Source organism: Chiloscyllium plagiosum, unplaced genomic scaffold (genome assembly GCF_037043375.1).
Source record: "Chiloscyllium plagiosum isolate Xiang-an unplaced genomic scaffold, Cpla_swu_hap1 HiC_scaffold_30, whole genome shotgun sequence".
Classification (NCBI taxonomy): Eukaryota; Metazoa; Chordata; class Chondrichthyes; order Orectolobiformes; family Hemiscylliidae; genus Chiloscyllium; species Chiloscyllium plagiosum.
In genome coordinates this window covers 29,485,575-29,509,062 of record NW_028270168.1, presented here as the reverse complement: position 1 = coordinate 29,509,062, position 23,488 = coordinate 29,485,575, and the positions used below count along the sequence as shown (strand labels likewise).

At 38.7% G+C, this 23,488-nt stretch overlaps 1 protein-coding gene across 4 annotated transcripts in view; it reads right to left on the bottom strand.

Annotated features, from left to right (window-relative positions):
- c19h1orf216 (chromosome 19 C1orf216 homolog) overlaps positions 1-23,207 on the bottom strand; it is a 41,231-nt gene extending 18,024 nt beyond the window's left edge. Inside the window, exons 1-5 of one of the 4 annotated variants that reach the window (XM_043717712.2) lie at positions 22,988-23,123; positions 15,402-15,448; positions 10,208-10,335; positions 9,140-9,376; positions 1,206-4,684 (exon numbers count right to left, since the gene is read on the bottom strand). In XM_043717712.2, coding sequence (XP_043573647.2) covers positions 3,865-4,683 — 819 coding nt within the window. In that variant the 5' untranslated portion in view covers position 4,684; positions 9,140-9,376; positions 10,208-10,335; positions 15,402-15,448; positions 22,988-23,123 and the 3' untranslated portion in view covers positions 1,206-3,864. Of the gene's footprint in view, positions 1-1,205; positions 4,685-9,139; positions 9,377-10,207; positions 10,336-12,974; positions 13,158-15,401; positions 15,449-22,987 lie in introns of those variants that run through there. The other 3 variants (XM_043717713.2, XM_043717711.2, XR_006315688.2) reach the window with 3 other exon arrangements.
- Positions 23,208-23,488: the final 281 nt, after the last annotated feature.

Here is a 23,488-nt window from a genome sequence, read left to right as displayed (position 1 = left end):
AGGACCAGGGAGTTTCTATCCTTGTTGCAGTTGGTGGTGTGGAGTTCCAGGGCGGAGGTGCGGGAAGGGGAGGAGATGCGCCAGAGCGCATCGTTGACCATGTGGGAGGGGAAATTGCGGTCCTTGAAATAGGTCGTCTGGTCAGGTCCACATTATGATGGTCTGAATGTAGTATCGAGTCCATACGGGATAAGTTGGTTGTGTAGGCAGATGCTGAGGAAGGCGATGTGGCTATGTTTGCGAGTCTGCTTCAGCACGTGGCTGAAGAGCTTCAGGGCAGAGGAGACAACCTGGGGGGAGCAATGAGAGACAGGCTCGTTGAGATCCTTGTAGAGAGAGGAGAACTTCTTCAAGGTGGGCATCCTTGGAAGAGGCTTCACAGCAAGTTTACTGCAACTAGGAGAAAGTGAGGACTGCAGGTGCTGGAGATCAGAGTCGAAACATGTGGCACTGGAAAAGCACAGCAGGTCAGGCAGCATCCGAGGAGCAGGAGAATCGATGTTTTGGGCATAAGCCCTTCATCAGGAAGGGGGAGTGGGGGAGACTGCGATGGCGGCTGAGAGAAAAAGAAGAGGGTGGGGCTGGGGGTGAAGGTAGCTGGGAAGGCCTCAAAGGATCCTTCCACATCTGCAGAGATTTTCCTGCACATCCAAACACCTCATCTACTGTGTCCGTTGTTCTCGATATGGTCTCCTGTACATTGGGGAGACAGGACACCAACTCACGGAATGTTTCAGAGAACATGTCTGGGATCCACACACTAAATAACCCCACTGCTCTGTGGCCGATCACTTCAATTCCACCTCCCACTCTGCAAAGGACATGCAAATCCTGGGCCTCCTCCACTGCCAAATCCAAACCACCTGATGCCTGGAGGAAGAATTCCTCATCTTCTTGGGACCCTCCAATCACATGGTAATGTTGATTTCACCAGTTTCCTCATCTCGCCCCTCCCCCCACCTCATCCCAGATCCAACCCTCCTACTTGGCACTGACCTCTTGAACTGGCCTACCTGTCCATTTTCCTTCCCACCTATCCACTCCACCCACCTCTCCAACATACCACCATCATCTACCTATCACCTTGCCAGCTATCTTCCCACCCCCAGCCCCAGACCCACCTCCACTCTCCTCTTTATCTCTCAGCCACCTTCTCCGTTCCCATCCCCATTCCTGATGAAGGGCAGATTCTCCTGCTCCTCGCATACTGCCTGATCTGCTGTGCTTTCCCAGCACCACACTTTCCAGCTCTGATCTCCAGCATCTGCAGTCCTCACTTTCTCCCTATTGATTATCCCAGCCCATTCTGAAGACTGGACTATTAAAGAATAGTGAGAATGGGTGATACAATAAGATGGAGCATGTTATTGTTTAAAAAAATAGGACTTTACATCAATAAAGGCTTTTTCTTCAATTTACAAAGTCATTCCTTTGCCTTTTGCCATCCACTCACATGTTCAGCTAAGTTTTGCAAGCAACAGGTTAACTGAAAAAAAATCAGTTTAATTGTTTGCAAATTATTTTGTAGATGTTTGTAATAGTTTTAAATTTCGTAACAATTAAACAGTAAAATATTGCTTGTGTCACATTTAATATTTCCAATGATATAGATCCAAGACAACTCTTCCAATAAAGTTTGTGATTCCAACTTTTAAAATAATTGGCAACTATAATATTATAATGTTACCATATTTTATCAAAATCTGTCATGGTATCCTTGATATTAACAAATTCCTTCTGGGTTAATTATAATACTGGAGACTAATTTTAATAAATAACTGATTTATTTTAAATACTGACAAATTTCGAGCAAAATGCCATTTTGGTTGGTGCTCAACATTGATTTTTTGACTTTATATGTATGTGTACATATATACAAACAGATATATGTTGTTGCAGTACATAAAAGTGGACCATGCTGCATTTTTTATCATATTACAAATTGCACATCAGGAATTTTAATTAAACACATGATCTCAGTGCTAAGTGTCAGGAAAACATTTACAATTAAATTTCTGCAAATATTTGTTAACAAAGCTTTATATTGAAACAAATTTGTAATACAGAATTGTTTTTCCTCTCAGGTTGTTTATAATAAGCATGGTACTCGCTATTTTATAGAGTAGCCATGTCTACATGATTTGTACAAATACTTTAAGCAAGCCAAAAGAAAAGTTCCAAGTTTGCAAAGGGCCAGGGCAGCCCATTTCCCCCTGTGTGAAAGAAGGCTGTCACAATTTCAGCAATTAATATTCAACCAGTAGTACAGCTTGTGCGGGCCATTTTCAGTACACTGAGCACTCCTATAAAAACGTACATGACAATCTCATAAGTTAAAAAAAAAATGAACTGGAGAAACTCAGCAGGTCTGGCAGCATCTTTGGAGACAAAAACAGAGTTAGTGTTTTAAGTCTGAACTGACTCTTCCTGAGAACTCTTTCTTTCTCCCCAGAAACTGCCAGACCTACTGACTTTCTCCGGCACTTTCCGTTTTTAATTCAGATTTCTAGTATCTGCAGTGTTTTGCTTTTAGATGATGTATTGTTCACTTTAGCTGCCCTGTGTAATGAGTCAGCCAATACTGTTTGTGTTGTACAGCACAGTCAATTTACAATTTCACTCTTAATAATGGATCTCATGAAACACTTGAGATGCAGTACTTCCATATGTTAATTTTGAAATACAGTGCTATCGTTTTTGTCAAAAGTCGAGAATCTGAATGTATGTTTTCTTGAATGCTGAGGTGCAGTCATTTGAACAGAGTGCTATTTATTTGCATAAATGTATAAATCTTAAATGAAGGCTATTAGAAGTTCTGCATCAAAAAAAAAGTTTGATTTATTTCAGCCTAAATAGATAATATGGACAAAGAAATACTTTATACATCAGCACATTTTTCTTTAATTCCATTTAATGACAATCTATATTTTAAAAAAAAGTTTAACTAATAAAAAGTATCTCTATATTTTAGACACAAAAGATATTGAGCACAGATATGGTTTTATAAATATAAGTTGTATCTAAATCTAATAATCTGGTTAATAAAGCCAACGAGAAATGTTTAGAGCCAGGATTCATAGCAGGGTCTCGCATGCCGATATCAGACATCAGTCAACACCCATACTTCCTTGTATGATCCCCCTACTATTCTCATTGAGCAAAGAACATTTCTTACTCACATTTCTAATTTATTAAATTAGCCACTTCAGCTTGTTAAATGTATTCTATGTCAAACTTAGCAGAAATGAATACCTGTCACTTTGGGTTAATACTTGAAATGGAAAAATCTAAAAGAATATACTATAATTGAACAATGTTGTCACATGGTAAAGTAACAGAACTTTCCTGACCAGAGTTGATCGCACAAGAAAGAAACAAAATGACTTTCTTAGTGTAAGGAAATGACTAATCTCGATATAGACCAAGTGATGACCATAACACCTATTATTTTATTGCGTGTGATGGGTAACAAAATTAATCCTTTATCTTCACATTAAAATGATTTCATTTTGCCTTCTCAGATGCAATCATCCTCAGAATTAGTGGGTGCAGTAGGGATAGGAGTTTGCTGGCAGTTAAAAAAAAACTGCAAGTAGAGAAGGAATCTATCCATTGCTCACTGTCAAAAACAAAATTTAAAAAGTGCTTCTAATCTTAAATATCCACATTTTGAAGATATATTAATATTGTGCTTTGAAGCACATCAGCAAAGTTTGGCTTACTATTAAATCTGATCAGCAATTGGTGTACCTACAATGAAAAATGGAAATGGCATTTTCTGATGCATTTATAGACATAAGTTGCTGCTTTCCAATTTTTTGTCCCACCCAAAATGTTGAGTTTGACACATCAAATTCTCTGATGTTATGGCGAGATGACGCCTTGCTTAATGAATTTGAGCAGTTCCTTGCGGTTGTTCAAGATGGTGTCGTAACTCTCCTGGAGCCGGTTTTGATGGTCCATTACTTTCTGCTGAAGATTGCGGATCCAACGCAGCAGGGCCAGCCGTCGGTACATGATCACCTGGGTCTGATGCTTTTCTTTCTCTTGCTCTTTGAACCTTTGCTGCTCTTGAAGACTCTGGACTGCCTCAAGTATTGAGGGCAGTAGGGAATCAGCAGCTGAAATTCCTGACACATTTTCATTCTCGGTTGGTGCAGCTCGCTGCCATAGATCAAGGTTATCACTACTTACTGTTCCACTGGCTTCCCAGATGCTTCCTTCGACACTGTCTGGACTTTCAATACTCAGGCAGCTGCTGGAATAGCCATTGTCATCTGAAGGAGAAATAGCAAAGTCTTCACAATCCTTAACTGTGTCTGACCTGCTGGCATGGCCCATTTCAGCTCCTTCTGGTGGAACTCGGACATTCTCTACAGTGATTGGTCTTCTGCTCAATTCTAAATTTGGAGATCTTTTCATGGGAAAACAATTACTCATCTCTTTCTCCACTTGTAAAACTGGTTCACCTTTTAGGTTGAGGCTGAATGTGGTCCCATCAGAGTGAAGCTGGCCAAGGTTTTCATTTGTGTCATACACCTCATCCATAATGTTACAATTCTTATCTGGTTTGACTTCTGTAGCACAAATGGCTTGGTTTCTGATTTGATGGTCCAGTGTCCCATTGCAAAACAGAGAGTTTGAAGAAATTTCATGTGCGTTCAACTGCTCAACTGCAAACATTCTGATTTACGAAAGGTGAAAAATAATAGTAACGGAAAGAACAATAAAAATGTTACATAACAAACTTACTTCAATATACAGTAATATTTTGTAACATAGCAAGCTATTGAAAATAAGACCAATTTTCCCTACAAAATAGGAACAAATGTAGGCCATTTGATCCCTCAGGCCTGCTCTGCCATTCAATTAGAATCATGGCTGATCTGATATTCCTTACGTTCACTTACCTGCCCTTTTTCCGTAACCCTCGATTCCCCTAATGACCCAGAATCAATCTATCTCAGCCTTAAATATACACGAGGACTCTGCCCACAGCTATCTCTGGCAAGGTGTTCCAAAGACTCAACCCTTCAGAGTAGAAATTCCTCCTCATCTCAATCTTAAATTGATGCCCCTTTATTTTGGGACTACGCCCTCTTGTCCTCGACTCTCCCATGAGAGGAAACATCCTTTCAGCATTTACCGCCAGCCCCTTAAGAATTCAATTTTTTCAATGAGATTGCCTCTCATTCTTCTAAATACCAATTAGTAAAGTCCCAACCTGTTTAGCCTTTGCTTGTAAATTAATCCCTCTCCACCAGGGATCATCCTAGTGAATCTTCTCTGAACTGCCTTCAATGAACTGATATCCTTCTTTAAATAAGGGGACCAAAACTGCTCACAGTGCTCCGGATATGGTCTCACCAATACTTTGGGTAGTTGTTGTAAGATTTTCCTACTCGTATACTCTAACCCCCTTAAATTAAAGGCCAATATTCCATTATCCTTCTGATTATCTGCTGAATCTGTGTGCTATGGCCTTCTGCATTTCATGCATAATTACTCCTAAGTCCCTTTGTCTTGCAACTTTCTGCAGTTTTTCTCTATTTAATATTCTAAAATAAGTAATTTCACACTTGCTCACATTATAATGCATTTGCCAATATTTTGCCCACTTAACTTGTTAATCTCTCTCTTTATTGCTGTTTGCATCCTTCGGACAACTTGCCTTTCCACCTGTTTTTGCGTCATCATTTTGGCTACATTATGTTAACTTCCTTCTTCCAAGTCATTCATAGAAATTGTAGACAGGTGTAGTCCCAACATCGATCCCTGTGGAACTATGTTGGCCATGGATGGCCAACCTGAGAAAGAACCCCCTTATCCCCACTCACTATTTCCTGTCCATGAGCCAATTCTCTATCCATGCCAAGATACGACCTCCAACACTGAGGGCTCTTATTTTATGACAATTTTTTTGAGAGGTAACTTGTGTGCCTTTTGGAAGCTCAAATACAACACATCTACTGGCTCTCCCAATCACTCTAGTTGAGTCCGACACAATTTCTCTTTAACGCAGCCATTCTTACTCTGTTTGATTTTCCAAATGTTCCACTATTGCATCCTTAATAATTGATTCCAATACTTTTTCAACAATAGATGTCAAGCTAAATGACATATAGTTATCCACTTTTTGTCTCCCTCCCTTTTTGAAATAGGGGTGTCACATTCATAGTTTTCCAATCCTCTGGTATTTCCCCTGAATCTAACAAATATTGGAAAATTGTAACCAATGCATCCAATTTCTCTGTAGCTCCTTATTTTATGATCCTAGGATGCAAGCCATCAAGGCTGGGAGCTAGGGGTGACAGATCTTATCTGCATTCAGCCCCATTAGTTTGTCTACAACAACCTCTCTAGAGATGGTAATGGCACTTAAATCCTCCCCAGTATTCTTTAGCATTAATGGAACATTCAAAGCATTTCCCACTGTAAACACTGATGGAAAATATCTACTTAACTCCTCTGCCATTTGCTTGTTCCCCGAAACCAGATTCATTTTCTATGGAATCTATATTCAGTTTGACCTGTCTCTTTCTTTTTATATTTTTACAAAAAAGCTGTTACTGTCAGTTTTTATATTCATCCCTAGTTTGCTTCATAGTTATTTTCTATATTTTTATTATCTTTTTAATCCTCCTTTGCTGAATTCTAAATGTATCCCATTCTTCAGGGCTATTACTGAATTTGACCTCCTTATATGCTTTTTCTTTCAACTTAATATTCTCTTTCACTTCTTTGGTTAGCCATGATTGGTTCAGTCCTCTCTTAGAATCTTACCTCCTTACTGGGATGTTAAAAGATTGTTGACTTAACAAAGAAGAACTAAAAGTCACATTAGAATAGCCTGCAGTGTGACCATAAAATGTTCCAAAGCACTTTTAACCAATGAAATGTCCTTGTTTTGTGTTTCATATTATCATGTAGAGGATCATGACTTAAAGTATTATATTTTCATTTGCGAGTTGGGTCACCTTAATAGTTCAGAACTCATCGCTGACCAGGACATGTCCTATTTAAACCATATACGCGTGAACAAATAAATGTTCAAAAATTGCAGAGGCAAAATGAACTACCCAGTTCTTAACGGAGTGTGGCCTACTGAAGCAACTGACCTTTATTTTGTAATGTTGTAGGAGGACACCAATGTCTAAATGAGAATAACACTACTGTTTGGCAAACCCTGGATGACCTGGACATGGTTTCCTCATCTACAAAAAAAATCTTTGACAAAATTCAGCAGAAATACACGAATTAGCATAAAGTAATTAGATTTTAGATGGAGATTTGACATTGGATAAGAAAAAGGATCAGCCACAGCAGGTAGATGTTAGAGGAAGGGGTGGGGAAGGGAGTGCTGAGTGAAATGCACCAACGCTTAATGCGAAGACCCTCACTACAGAGATTGTGGCCTAGCCAGAGTGCAATTCAAGTTAAGCCTGTCTTTCCTTGACTGTTTTGGCTACTTTGGACTCAGATCCAAGCACACTGGACAAATTTACAGCTAATATAAAACTGCCAATATAGGACTCACCTGATGAAGGAGCAGCGCTCTGAAAGCTTGTGATTTCAAATAAACCTGTTGGACTATAACCTGGTATCTTATGACTTCTGACCTTGAATATAAAACTGAGAAGTGCAACTAATCTCTGAAAGAAGCCTAGGAATTACAAAATTAATAAGGCAAACATGCAAGTGGGTGGACCAATGCCAATCACAACTTAAAATGAAGCAGCTTAAAATGCTACACAGCAGAAAAAAAGGACAATAAAATTCAGCAGGCTGACCTGCTGAGTTTTCCAGCAATTTCTGTTTCTGTTTCTAATGTCCTTGTGAAAATTGGCTATCAGATATTCACACAATATTCCAAATATGGGCTTGGCATTGAATTATTTTAGATTAAAACACATCTCTATTGTTCTTTTACGGTGTTCAAAACTTTATCCCAGTGCTTGATTAATCTCGACAGTGTTACAATGATTATTCATTTTTACTATAAATGGTGATTAATTACATTCAAATGTTCCTATGTTGTCAACAACGCCCACTTACTATGTAGATTTCAAACTTACAACAATTGACATTATATATAATAAACTAGGAGAAAGTGAGGACTACAGATGCTGGAGATCAGAGCCGAAGAGTGTGGTGCTGGAAAATTACAGCCAGTCAGCCAGCATCTGAGGAGCAGGAGAATCGATGTTTCCGGTATAAGCCCTTCATAACAAATCCTGATGAAGGCGTTATGCTCAAAACCTCGTTATGCTCTACTGCTCCTCGGACAATGCCTGACTGGCTGTGCTTTTCCAGCACCACAGTCTTTGATTATGTACAACAAATTCCATTTAGAATTCTAAATCTGCATATTCATCTCAGGTTTGGCTCTGTATCATTGAATTCCATTAATATTCCCAGTGATGGTCACCCGACTGCAGTTCGATGTATCAGCAAATTTATGAATGTTATTGGAAGTGCCCTCTAACATATTATTAGCTGGGTAATCTGTAAGGAAGCAATAGCAGACTGTTCTTGCACTCCTAAAGTATTCCAAGTGCATTCTGTCTGTTGCAAGAGCAATGTTCAATTCAGCCAATTCATTTTTAATTTATTCCATGTGCATTGATAAAATCCTCAAATTAACCTTAGAAAATCCATGTGCACTCTCTTAATGGCCTCATCTTTTAATTTAATTATCTTAGAGAAAGGAAAAGTCTGACTTCAAACACTGTGTTTTAAATGAATACTGATCCCATCCTCTTTATGTGTTGGAGGTTTTTACATATTACTCCTTTTGACTAACTGGATTATAATTTCTTGATTTTCATGGCTCTCCTTTTAGAATGAGTTCGCCAGCTCCACCTGTGCCCCAGTCAGGTTACATCTGGACAAGAATACAAAATTCTGCCATTTATATTATCTTGTTCTAAATAGCTGGAGTCTAAAATGGAATTATTGTTAGATACAAGAGTGGAAGACAGACATGAGAAAGGAAAACATTCTTAGATAAAGCTACTTTAATTCTGGGTAGTACTCCAAAAACATTAGTGGATGTGGGATTTTGTCAAGTGGACATGCAATTTCTGTAAACGTGCCATAATAAAAAGCAGCTTCTTTTCAATATATAACAGCTACTAACCATTATTCCATTGGGTGAAAACTAACAGTCCACTTTTTGCTTGCTTTGATATTTCAAAAGAAATTCCAATGCATAAATGAAGTTCCGCAATTCTTTCAGTCTTCAGTTTTGTTCAAGCTCCATGTCACATGTGACTCACATTCCTAGATGAAAATTCTTCTTTTGAAAGACTGACAGTGTATCAAGGACAAAAGATGTGGTTGATTTGTCCAAAATGAACAGTTACCCTACAGGCAGCTGTAAAAAAAGAAACGTTTGGAAAAGGAGTATATTGATGCATTTGTGGGATGGTCTAGCTTTCTCAGAAGAGAGATCTCAGCAAACTACTCTTCCATCGGTCACTTATTTGTAAGTGAGCATGTCTGGAAATCATTTAAAATGTATCAGTATACAGAGATTCTGTTTAATGTCTGAGATAATCACAGCATCCCAAGATTATAGTCGAAGCAAAACAGGTTAGTTCTCTTGATGTACTGGTCAACATTTAATATTAACAACTGCACAATAAACAAATTTCTAGGTCATTCATCTTGTATACCATTTGGGGACCGTGTAAAAATAGTGGATGCTGTGTTTCCTTAGATTGTAAAAGGCAGTACATTTATTTTGTTGGACTGGTTTTAAAACAGCTGAATACATCCTGAGTTTCTGAAAGGAAGTATATCAATGCAAGCTCTTTCTTTTGGTTTGATTACAGTTTTGCCTCTGTACAATGTAATGATGCACCCCACTCTCCCAAAGTGGTAGACGACAATGTGTGGTTCACATGATGATCATATTCAGGGTTTTTTATTTGGTTGTACCTAGCTGGTTTAAATCTAAATCAGGCAGAGAATAAAGTGCAGACTTCAGCTCCTGTTGAACTCTACCCATGAAAGTAAAAACAAGTGAATTATACAAGTAAAGGCATTGGAAAGGAGTGCAGTTATTAAGACTTTCAAAAATAATAAACAGTTCATTCAGTTAGAGAATTTATTATGAAATAGAACTCTCATTATTTTTAAGTGTCATGAAATATTTTAAAAGAAGTGTCATTTAATTCCTTGTACAAGCATTGCCAGCACGCACCTGCACACTATGACGATCAAATTATTGCCCAAAGATATGACCTGTCTTCCAGGTAATTCAAGCCACTGCTTTCAGCTCTGAGGGTAGTATAGAATGAGCTTTCACTGATCCGTCAACTGATGTATTTTCTGCTTCCAATAGACAAAGGAAAATACAGTTTAAAAATGTTAAATAAGATCCATTGAGCACAACATGACATTAGGTTCCTTGTGGCCTGATATACCATGTAAGAGTGCTTGTTTTACTTAAGGTCCAGTGACACACCATAGTAATAGGATGTTTCAGTAGGCATCAGCACACACTGCTTTTAAAGCCAATTCAACCTTAAGGATAAAATTAATATATCACTTGCAGAAACCTGTAACAGTTGCGACAAGTTGGCCAAAGCTAAATGAAATACCACACATTTTTGGGATACTGAATACATGTCTTTTATTGTTCACAGGATATCCAAGCAGTTTGATCGTCAATTTTTTTTATTTCTTGCCAGATGAGCACCAATTGGAAGACAAGAAAATAGAAGATATAAAATAGTGGCGTCTGAATACGTGATTAAAATTCTCACGTTGATTTTTGAATATTTTCTGTCTGCTCCTGAATTGGGACATTTAACTTGGGGTATGTCTGTGGTTTCAAAAGAAACATTTTTACATAGAAGAAATTAATGCAAGTATCAGTTTTTTAATCAATATTTGTATAATTTTAACAATTTTCTGAAAAGGCCATCCAAAGTGAAGGAGCATTACCAAATGACTTATGTTCTGTACTGCTAGGCTTCACTTAGGTCAGAACCATTCAATATTTTATTTGTCTTCACTTTTATTAATTTGTTTCATGAACTAGCTACTGTAGTCTAGATTAAAATGGCTGGCAAACACTTTGACATGACTTTTTGTCACATTTCCCTCTACATAGAAAAAAATGGGTTAAATGTGCATTATTCATTGATGTTTACAATCAGTAAATAACTTCGTTGATGTTTGAAAGTTTATTATGGACAATGTCATGCAAAGTTGCTTTCACTGCAGGTTGCAATAGATCTTATCATGAAAAGATATGATGTGATACCTTTGACCTTGAGGAAAGGTCCATAAAATGTGCTCAAGAGGCAGCTTGTTTGGCAATATAGCACAGACAATGTGGCCTCTGTGTTAGCTACTGTGAAATCTTGGAAGGAAATTCCTTAGTTCGTGAAAGAGCAACAAGGTAAGGCAACAATATTGTAAAGTAATACTACAGGATTGATATGGAAATTAAGGAAAGTTGGAGTTGCCAAGGCAGCTGATTTTCTTGCGATTCATCACTGCCTAGGGTAGTTTGTGTTATGAATGGTGCACTCCTCATGACCCCCGAGTCCCTGCCAACCTCCATAACCTGCACTATAAGATATGGTCACTGCACCCAGGCTCTGTGCCAGAAAACTCCTCGCAGCTGACGAATACCAGAAATGGAGTCAAATACTGAAACTTTTCATTTCTTTTAACAGATTTAAACTGGGCAGATTTATTTTCTGAATGACCTTTAAGTGCGCTTTATGGAAATATAAGAAAAGCTTCCTTTTTGTCCCCACTTACTAATTTCAGATGGAAGCACTCCACAAAGTCGTACTACAAACTGTTTTCATAAACATACATAAATATTAATGCATCAACTAAAATATTGCTGAAGGTCTGTTCAAATATGCCAACAGAATTGTGACACTTTGTGAAACACTATCCTTCCAGGGAAAATAAATAGGATCACAGCATTAAAATGAATGCTATAAAATAAATTTCTCTGGTTTGATTAACCACATGTCCACTTACTATCTTTTGGCATCATATAAGCTGTTGTGAAATGAGGAAATACAGAAATAAATATCGTTGTGCATCATCATCAGAAAACATTATTAAAATTATTTTTATTGTAAATATTTTATAAAATAACTAATCAGAGAAGTGACTAGCAGCTCAATAAATTGACTGCAGTAATAACTGCCTGAAAAGTCTTACCAATTTTTATCACACTAGTAACTCATTTGTACTGTGCAGAACTGAAAAAGATGGCAATACAATGGGAAATAGAAACGTCATGCTATATACCAGCATGTTGATTCACATACTGCTCTGCATCCTTCAACTCGAGCAACATAACCATTGTTGAGCTTTCGTAGTGACTTTTTGTTTAATCAAGCGATTCTTTTATAATCTAAGTGATGGAATTCTTGACAGCTTTAAGACAAGATCTATCCAGACCTGTGATCCTTTCATTCCAAGGGGGTCATTGTAACTAGAAAATGGTTGGATAAATCTATTTAACTGTTGAAATTCAGCATGGAACAGTACAACCACTTCAATTACTTCCTTTATATGTCAAGTTCAGGAAGAGTAGAATGGAGTTTCTTGAGAGCACATTCATCTCTTCAGATATTTTTCATTTCAATAATCGAAAAGACAGTTCAAATGTTTGGCTCAGCATTGACATTTTTGGAATTTCAAGCCAAAATTTCTCACTATGTTTGACATCATGAACACCTCAATAAAAGACACATTATTAATTGTTACTTGAATTAAATTTCATTAGAAATAGAAACGTAGTTAGGTCTTACTACTTATTCAACACATTGCCTTTTGACTTCCTACTTTGTATTTTCTGTCTCTTTTTGAATCACTGTGAAACAATTCATCATTTACAAGTTGCAAATTGCACCCAGATTACTCCCAGCAATCAGATTACTTGAAGCAATCAGACAATGAGTAGTTTATGACTGCGCAGTGTAGAAACCTACCTAGGATAATATAGGATTTACTTCACAAAAATAAGATAATTTGGCCTAATCAAATCACCATGGCAACGTCTCTACCAATCAGAATCCATTTCCAACCAGTCAGCATACGTTTTTCATACAGGTAGTTCTTTTGTAACAAGATGGTTATATTCTTGCGCCTCCCCACATTATAGAAAAATCGCCCTTTAGGAATAGCATTTAAAGTGTTAGTGACGTAATCGCATTACGGCCAACATGTGTTTTAAAAGTTCATGCTTTAAAAACAATGTCCCCAATTTGTCAATCACATTACAGTGAATTCATGTTAACAAAACACACATTATAGCAGAATGATCTGTACAGTATGAAATCTTAGTTTTTCCTTTCTTTTTGTATTTCTTGCAATTGTCCTGATGAATGCAAGATGAAAACTTTGGACAAAAATGTCTTCTTTTAGCAGCACCCAAGTCTGAACTCCAAGTGACAAAATGGATACATATTTTTCTACTGAACCTTGATGTATATTTTCAATCTATGTTACAAGCATTCCAGATATAGAAAATAAAAAATGTGGCAGGTTTAGCACAAAAATAATGCATAGATTTTTGATGTCAGGATCTGTGATTGAAATCTAGTATCAGGATTCTCCTATGATAGAAGGTAGGATACCATCATATATTAGTATAGAAGCTGCTAGCTTTGTTGTTACTTTGAAAGCCATGAGGCATTAGTACAGTCAGAGTTCTGGTCCTAAGACTATGGTATACCTTTGTCTATATACTATAAAGGGAGTAAGGCAAAAGATGGAAAATTACAGGCCGATTAGCTTAACCTCTGTCATGGGTAAGATTTTGGAGTCTATTGTGAAGGATGAGACTTCTGAATACTTGGACGTGCATGGCAAAAATCGGTTAAAGTCAGCATGGTTTCCTCATGGGAGGTCATGCCCAATGTATCTGCTGGAATTCTTTGAGGAAGTAATGAACAGGTTAGACCAAGGAGAGCCAATGGATGTTATGTACCTGCACTTCAGGAAGGCTTTTGACAAAGTAGGGCTGCACAGGAAGCTGCTGAGTAGGATAAGGGCCCATGGTGTTAGAGGCAAGGTGCTAGCATGATGAAGATTGTCTGGCAGAAAGCAGAGTGGCAATAAATAGGACATTCTCAGGATGGCAGCTGGTGACAAGTGGTGTTCTACAAGGTTCACTTTTGGGACCACAGCTTTTCACTTTATACATTAATGGTGTAGCTGAAGGAACTGAGGGCATTTTGGCTAAATTTGCAGATGATACAAAGATAGGTGGAGGGACAGGTAGTATTGAGGAGTTGGGGATGCTGCAGAAGGATTTGGACAGATTAAGAGAGTGGGCAAAGAAGTGGTGGATGGAGTAAAATGTGAGGTAGGAAGAATTGAAGCATGGACTATTTTCTCAGAGGGGAGAAAATTCAGAAGTCTGAAGTGCAAAGAGACTTGGGAGTTCTAGTCCAGGATTCCCTCAACAGCAGGATGAGTCAGTAGTTATGAAGGCAAATGCAATGTTGGCATTTTATTTGAGAGGACTTAAATATAAAAGCAGGGATGCACTTCTGAGGGTCTAGAAGACTCTGGTCAGACCACATTTAGAGTATTGTGCACAGTTTCAGGCCCCATATCTCAAGAAAGATGTATTGGTCATGCAGCAGGTTCAGGGGAGGTTCACAAGAATGATCTCAGCAATGAAAAGCTTAACATATGAGGAACATTTGAGCTCTTTGGCCCTATACTCTATAGAGTTTAGAAGGATGAGGGGGATATAATTGAAACTTACAGAATTTTGAATGGCCTGGACCAAGTGGACATTGGGAAGATGTTTCCACTGGTAGGAGAGACTAGGACCTGAGAGGACAGCCTTAGAGTAAAGAGAAGACCTTTTAGAATGGAGATGAGGAGAAACTTCTTTAGCCAGAGAGTGGCAAATCTTTGGAATTCACTGCCACAGAAGGCTGTGGAGGCCAGGTCATTGAGTATATTTAAGATGGAGGTAGATAGGTTCTTGATTGGCAAATAGATCAAGGGTTACGGTGAAAGAGCAGGAGAATGGGGTCGAGAAACTTATCAGCCATGATTGAATGGCGAAACAGACTCGATGGACTGAATGGCCTAATTTCTGCTCCAATGTCTTATAACAAACCTCAGATGCTGCCCAGACAGGTAAAGCTTCTTCTTTGTTCAATTTTCACATACTTATTTACTAAAGATGTCTCCAAGCATAAATGCCAGTGCTCATCAAGATGAGGAATGAGATATCTGGGAAACAGAACAGACTTCCATTCTTGCACTGCAGTAGCAGCACTGTGCAGATCCATTTTGTCACCAGTTGCTGCTTTATCAAAACTAAATTTATTCAACATTTGTTCCAGTACACATTTTAACATTTTACGTATAAAGTGATAATTAAAAAAACTTACCCTGTTTTTTTTCCCGAAGTTTAAGCAGGCAGCAGGTTGTATTGTATCTAAAGAGAGAAAGAACTGTATGTAAATGATGCCTCATGAATGTTGTCTCATGGGACAGCTTCCATTTCTCCATCAAAACCACAACTGCTTTGTGGTTATGATTATCAATACTTAATACAGTGTATCATTAAATATTTTAAGAGGTTTCAATGCAGGAAAATAAATTAAAACAAAGCTCAAGGGAGACCAATCCCACTGAACCCAATGAGAAATAGGGTTAACTAAAAACAATTAAAAACAAATAAAATTGCCTTAAAGAAGAGTTAAATAAACATGACTTGTTGTACAGCTTACTACAAAAGATCACACATAGATTGTGTTCTAGTAGAGTCATAGAATCAGACAGCACGGAAGCAGACCCTTCCGTCCAACCAGTCCATGCCGATCATGTTCCCAGATCAAACTAGTCTCAATTGCCTGCACTTGGCCCACTTCCCTTCAAACCTTTCATGAACTTATCCAAATGTCTTTTAAAAAGTTGTAACTATATCTGCATTCATTTCCCTGGCAGCTTATTCCACACATGAACCACTCTCTATGTAACAAAGTTCCACTCATGTCCTGTTTAAATCTTTCTCCTCTCACTTTAAACCATATGTCCTGTGGTCTTGAACTCCCCCATCCTAGGGAAAAGACCCTTGTCATCCACCTTATCTATCCTCCTCATGACATTATAAACCTCAAAAAGATCACCCCTCAACCTCCAATGTTCCAGTGAACAATGTCCCAGCCTTTCCTATTTTTATGTCTCAAATCTTCCATTCCCAGCAACACCTTGGTGAATCTTTTCTGAACCTTCTCCAGTTTAATAATATCCTCCCTATAACAGGGTGACCAGAAATGCAAACACTACTCCAGAAGAGATCTTACCAACGTCCTGTACAACATCAACATGACATTGCAACCCCAAATTCAAAGGTCTGAGTAGTGAAGGCAAGTGTGCGAAATGCCTTCTTAAACACCCTATCTACTTGTGACACAAATTTCAAAGAATTATGTACTTGAACCCCTAGGTCTCTCTGGTCTACACCATTATCCAGGGCTCTGCCATTAATTGTATAAGTCCTGTCTTTGTTTCTATTACCAAAACATAACACCTCACATTTATCCAAATTAAACTCCTCAATCCAATGACCCAATTGAAGAATTGTAATCTTTGTAATCTTGGTTAATTTTCTTCACTGTGCACTATACCAGCAATTTTGGTGTCAGCCATAAACTTACTAATCATGTCTCCTATATCCTCATCCAAATAATTTATAAAAGTGACAAACAAAAGTGGATCACGTACCAATCCCTGTGGAACATCATTGGTCACAGGCCTCCAGTCTGAAAAACAACCCTCCATCACCACCTTCTGTCCCCTACCATAATATGTTATTATAGAATGTAATACCATACTGGATAAAGTACTGAAAGGCATGTAACATCCACAATCTGTTCACACAATCTTTAGAGCGGCCAATGGAAACTAATGCAAATAGACCAGTACCAATGCTGCCCATAGGAATATTTTGGCACACAACTCTAAAATAATTCAAGATAAAAGAGCCATGGCCTCCCAAAAATTACTCTCTGTGCATGGTGCCATTATTCTAATGTTTTCATAATTTCCTTAAGAATGTGCTCAGATACTTAACATCTATGCTAAGTGCTGAAATGTTGGACAGCGACATTCTGTAAAATTGATTAACATCTTAACAGTGACACAAATGCTGTGTTTTGAAATATAGGTGTGCCTAAAAAAATCCCTTTAAGATAAAGTGAAACAGAGAACATTTTTAAAAGGGAGATGGTAATTTTGCAATAAACAGGACATAACAATTAAAAAACTACATTTTCATGGCCAATTCTGCAGCTCAACAAATTTTACTAGGGCGGTACTGTGGCTCAGTGGTTAGCACTGCTGCCTCACAGCATCAGGGACCTTGGTTCGATTCCCACCTCGGGCAACTGTCTGTATGGAGTTTGCACATTCTCACTGTGTCTGCATGCGTCTGCTCCGGTTTCCTCCCATAATCCAAAGATATGCAGGTCAGGTGGATTTGCCATGCTAAATTGCCCATAGTGTCAGGTGCATTAGTCAGGGGTAAATATAGGGTTGGGGTCTGGGTGGGCTACTCTTCGGAGGGTCGGTGTGGACTTGTTGGGCCAAAGGGCCTGTTTCCACACTGTAGGGAATCTAATCATTAAATCACATTCTTTTGTTTTAATAATGTTTCTAATGGCAGTGAAGGAACATTGAAATTTTCACCAATTTCAATAGTTTGATCTGGAGAGGACTATAGTGTAGCCAATGACTGAGCAGTGATATTGCGTATCTTCAGGATTAGTGATGATACTATAACTTCAAGAGGTGCATTTTGTCCTTTTTTGTAATAAAAATAGGTTGAGACAGAGATACTGAGCAGTCTGCTCAAAACTACAAGATTAAGCAGCTTTTGAGGGCTTTGTTTTTGTTAAGGTTGGTAAAATAGAAGCAGCCTGAATGGATCAAGCTCCCACAGAACCAAGATTTTTAGTTTTAGTTTTCTGCAGTTCTGCAGTACCTGGGGTCTTGAAGTTGGATGTAAAAGTTCTTAATCCTCTGTTACAACTAAAAGCTTGGGTTCTCTTCCTGCTACTAGAATTGCATGTGAGAAATTTTTTTTTACTGAATTTGCCTTTGCCAATGGTGTGATTATGGGATGTTACTATACTGGAACAGATAAGTAGTTAATATATATATTATTTTGTTAAGCATTTAGTCAGAGCTACAGTTAAGAAAATTATTTTCTTTTTTTTGTCTGTATTTTAACTGTAGCGTAAAAATAAAGTGTTTTTTGCTTAAAATTGATAGCTTGACCAATTGAATTTAATCTTGAATGCAATGCCTTACACATATCTTTAAAATAAAAAAAAAGTTATGGTCTAGGTTATTTCCTTGACATGTTTGAGGGGGCTTGATCTGGTACATAGCACTTCACCAATCTGTGCAATTGATATAGCTTGAAGATGCCTTCAGTTCAGGCAGGAATGTGACTGTGTGACTGTGAATACTGCCAGCTTACCATTAACTTCTACAAAACCCAACCTAAACCTATTTGCCGTTCTTGTAACTAAAATAGATAACTTCACACTTCCCCACATTATACTCCAACATTTTGGTCCACTCATCCAACCAGCCTACACCCCATTAAAGCCTTTCTTGGCCTCTCCTCACAGATTATTTTCCTACTTAGCTTTGTTTCAGTAGCTAACTTTGATATGTTGCACATAGGTCCCTTCACCTAAACCATGGATATAGATTTCAATAATTGACGTCCAAATTATGCTCACCGGAGCACTCCAATCCTGCCAACTCAATAATGATCCGTTTACCTAAACTCTCAAATTGCTGTCCATTAATCACTGTTCAATCACATTATATTATTGTCAATGCCAAAGCCCTCATATTTTGTATTTATTGAATGCGTTCTTAAAATCTAAATATACTACATTCACTGATACTCCTTATGTACTCAGCCAGTTGTATTTTCAAACAAAAAACTTTACTTGGTTTGTGAAACATGATTTTCCATTCATCAAACCACACAGATTCAATCTAATTGTACTGATTTTCCAGGTGGTCTGTTAACACAACCTTGGACTCCCTGCTACTGACTTTAGGGTAACTGACCTTTAGTTCTCTGCTTTTTCTAACAGCAGTACAACATTTGTTAACCTTCTAATTCAGGGACAATTCTAGAGTCTATGCCATTCTGGATGATCAAAGCCAATGCAAACATTATATCTTCAGCCACCTCTTTTAGAACACTTGGCCACAGTTAAATCATGTCCTTGGGGCTTTTGCGAGCTTTTTATTCTATGTTTTTCTCTTCAAAATAATAATTCTTTAAGTACTTCAGTAAGGCATTTAACAAGGTTGCTTAAGGTAGACTGTTTAGCTAGGTTAGATCATATGGAATATAGGGAGAACAAGCCATTTGAATACAGAACTGGCTCAAAGGTAGAAGAAAGAGGGTTGTGGTGGAGGATTGCTTTTCAGACTCTGACCTGCGGTTTGCCACAAGGATCCGTACTGGGTGTACAGTTTTTTGTCATTTGTATAAATTATTTGGATGTGAATATAGGAGATATGGTTAGTAAATTTGCAGATGACACCAAAATTGGAGGCATAGTGAACAGTGAAGGAGGTTACCTCAGAATACAATAGGATTTGGATTAGATGGACCAATGGGCTAAGGAGTGGCACATGGAGTTTAATTTAGATAAATGTGAGGTGCTATATTTTGGAAAGGCAAATCAGGGCAAGACTTGTACACTTAGTGGTAAGGTCTTAGGGAGTGTTGCTGATCATGGTTCCTTGAAAGTGGAGTCACAGTCTATTTATCAATTACTTGGATATTGTTTGATAACTTTTGAAATGCTCCCAATTTCTTGGCTTGGTGACAAAATCATAAACTTATCATTTTAATCTAGCATGGTCCTTAATGTCTCTCGCTAACAATGGCAGTACTTGTGAAGTTTTAATTCCTCAAGGAAATGCTTGATTATTGCAAACTTGAATTATATTGTCAAAGCTTGTCAATACATTATATGCCATCAGTATCTACTTATCTAAATTTCCAGTCTATCTCAATCAGCATACCTGTAATTCTCTGTAATTTGTTTACATCTAATAGTCAGACATAACCACATCACTTATCCAAATTAACATGGAATGCTATCATGAACATTCTTCACTAAAGGATCCTTTATTACAAAATTACTAATGAATCTCATTTCATTACATAATACTTGACCTGTGTGATAGTTTGTATAGGCATGTTCCAATGAGAGGTCATGAATCGGAAATGTGAAACACGTTTTTCTCTCTCCATAGATGCTGAACATTTCCACTTTTTTCTTAGCACAGACTATCATTACATTCCCATAAACAAAGAAAATGGAGGTGGTGAACGGATCAAGTGTTTAAGATCATTAAGTGATTTGTTGGGCAGATAAAGAAAAACTACTTTCTGCAGTAGGAAGTCAACAGAGCATAATATTAAATTTTGAGCCAGGATTGAAGTGATACATCAGTGTTTCAGATAAGGTGTGGTGAAAATTTGGAGCTTTGCTCCGCCCTTCCCTTTGAAAAGCTCTTGAGGCTTGGCCAATTGAAAACGTTTAATATTTGTTAAGTAAGTTTATTAAATAATACAAAATCACAGCAAGTGCAAATAAAATGGTATGATCTAACTGAATGGTGAAGAAGGATCAAGAGACTGAATGATCTATATTCCCTTGTCATGCCATTCTGTCATCAGAGTGAAATTGTGATGAGTCAAATTCAGATGATAGAAGACTCATAGAATTCCTAGAGTGTGGCCCATCGAGTCCACACAGACTATCCGAAGAGCATCCATCCCAGACCCACCCCTTTACCCTATAACCCCACATTTCCCATAGCTAACCCACCTAGCTTACACATTCCTGCACTGTGGGCAATTTAGCATGACCAATCCACCTAACATGCCCATCTTTGGACAGTGGGAGGAAACTCATGCAGACATGGGGAGAATGTGCAAATTCCACACAGTCACCCGAGAGTGGAATTGAACCTGGGAGCCTGGCACTGTGAGGCAGCGGTGCTAACCATTGTGCCATCCATGACATGAAACTCTGGTTGTTGAAAATTTGTCAGTCACTCCCAACAATAGAATAAGAAATCCAATAAAAGGATGCCGGTGATAAGCCAACATTCAAGCTGGTAACTCCAGAGCTGAAGTTATGCATCTTTGTCATATCGTGCACCAACCAGAGTGGAGTGAGTCCATTTTAGACCAGGTAAGCCTGTAGTGACAGCTGCAAAATGGTCTCACCCACATCCTTGAGAATGTGCACCAATAGACATGCTTAACACAGATGAAAAATCACTATTTTACTGTCTTTTATCAGAATCATCCTTAAATCATTAAAGACGGAATGTCCAATGGTTGAAAGAAAAATAAAAGGAACGTATCATTCTGTGCCAATGTAGATGTCAAGACACTACTATTGCTGTAAGTCACTAACTAAACTGTCAAGGTGACCTCTAGCATTTGGGAATATGGATCAGGAAAGTGGATAAAATGTTCCAATGAAAGTAAAAGGAAAATTTTCCCTTACTGGAGCAGCAAAAGCCATAGAGATGCTCTGGAATTTCCCACTGTGGAATGAAAAACACAGAAAACGTGGTTGACTGCAATGACAACATGGCAAGCTCCCTGAAGTCAGAACTCCGTGCATCATTGAGTTTTTCCACAGCTAACTCCCAATGTTTTTGACACCTTTTACTGTACACAGTATGACCACTGTAAGGTGTTAACAAATTGAAAAATAAAGGCATTACTGCATCATGGCGTTTTTTTGTGCAAAGCACATTTACAGACAAATTAGGGCTCCCTCAGCTACCTTGAAGTTTAGATTAATGCAAACTCATGGACAGATGCCCTGCATTTTGACTTATCACATCCTTACCCTATATCCTGCAAATCCATGAGTGTGGCCAGTGTTTCAGGTGACCAAACATGCACATTGGACTGATTTGAGCAAGAGCATTATCACCACCATGATTGGCAGCACAGCATCATGTGACATGAAGGGTGGGGGTTAAAAAGGTATAAGTACAATGTTTTATGGTCCTTGTTATATGAAGGCCACTGCAGACAGGCCTCTGCTGGCAATTTAAATGGATGAAGTAAATAAATAGACACAGTGGTCAGGTTGGCTAAAGAGACAAAGCACTGTCTAGCACAAAACCAGATGTCCGAACACCCTAAATCACATCCTCTACCCCAGCCACACAGCCACTTCCCATTCCCCCCAACCAAAAATGCCCCACTCTGCCATTCCTTCATTTAATTCTTTTTCGAACATACTTTCCATTCTCCCTCCCTGCTCTGGATTTCTGCTTCCCTGCTATCCAATGCACTCCACGACTTCTCAACATCCCCCTCCACCTGTAACACTTTTCTGCCTTTCAACATGATAAACCCTCGCTGTGACACCGCTCCCCTCTCTCCCTTATAAATCCTTCCCTCCCTGTAACATTTACCCACCCAGGCTAACAGTGTCCTCCTGCCTGGAACCTTTTCTCTCACTCCCCTCCCTGCTCCCAGAGGCTCCCCTCCATCTGCCTCAGCTCCTGCTCCCAAACACTCTGTTCTCCCCCAAATTGCCCAGCGCCTCTGTTAGCTTTAAACAGCTCCTGAATAAACCGCACACAAGAACCGTCTCAGCCTTTCCAAAAGGAAGTGTCTTTCAATAATTTAAAGCCGAGGATGATTTTTTTTTTCTCTCCCGAAAGTAATAGAGGGAAGAATTAAAAATCCCCAAATCCGACCCTCCAGCCCGGCTCGGCTTGTAAACACCTTCTATCTGTGATGTTCAATCAGAGACCTGGATTTCGCCGCAATAATAAATAGAATCGCTCTGCAGGCTGAACTCTCCCCGTCAGCATAACCCCGGCAGCCCCTCTCTAAACCCACATTGCTATTTGAGGATTGATATTCCATAAGATAGGGCTGACCTACCGTATCAGGAAAGGTGTGTTGCTGTTTATCGCTCAGGTCGGTCCGCAGCTTTGATTAGTTCCACGGCAGCGGAAATGCATCACATCCCAACCTCACCCAGTGCCAGAGCGAAACGCATTAGGTGCTCCACAGCGCCAGCTTCCTCACTCAAGAGCATCCGCTCAACACCAGCATGATTCATCCGTCCAAAACCCCTCTTCAGCTCTCCAGAGGAACTGACTGGGGGAGAGGGGGACACCAGTTCGTTAGGATTGTCCTGGAATTAAAATATAATCTCCACAGCCTGTTGCAAATTAACCCAGGTTGAAAAAAAAAACATAGGGGCATTTTCTTGTTTTAGCACTCTAATCTTGTTTTAGACATTTTCTGGTTGTAAACTGTAAAAGCCTGTGATGTAGCTGAAAAATGTGTTGCTGGAAAAGCGCAGCAGGTCAGGCAGCATCAAAGGAGCAGGAGAATCGACATTTCGGGCATAAGCCCTTCTTCAGCCCTGAAGAAGGG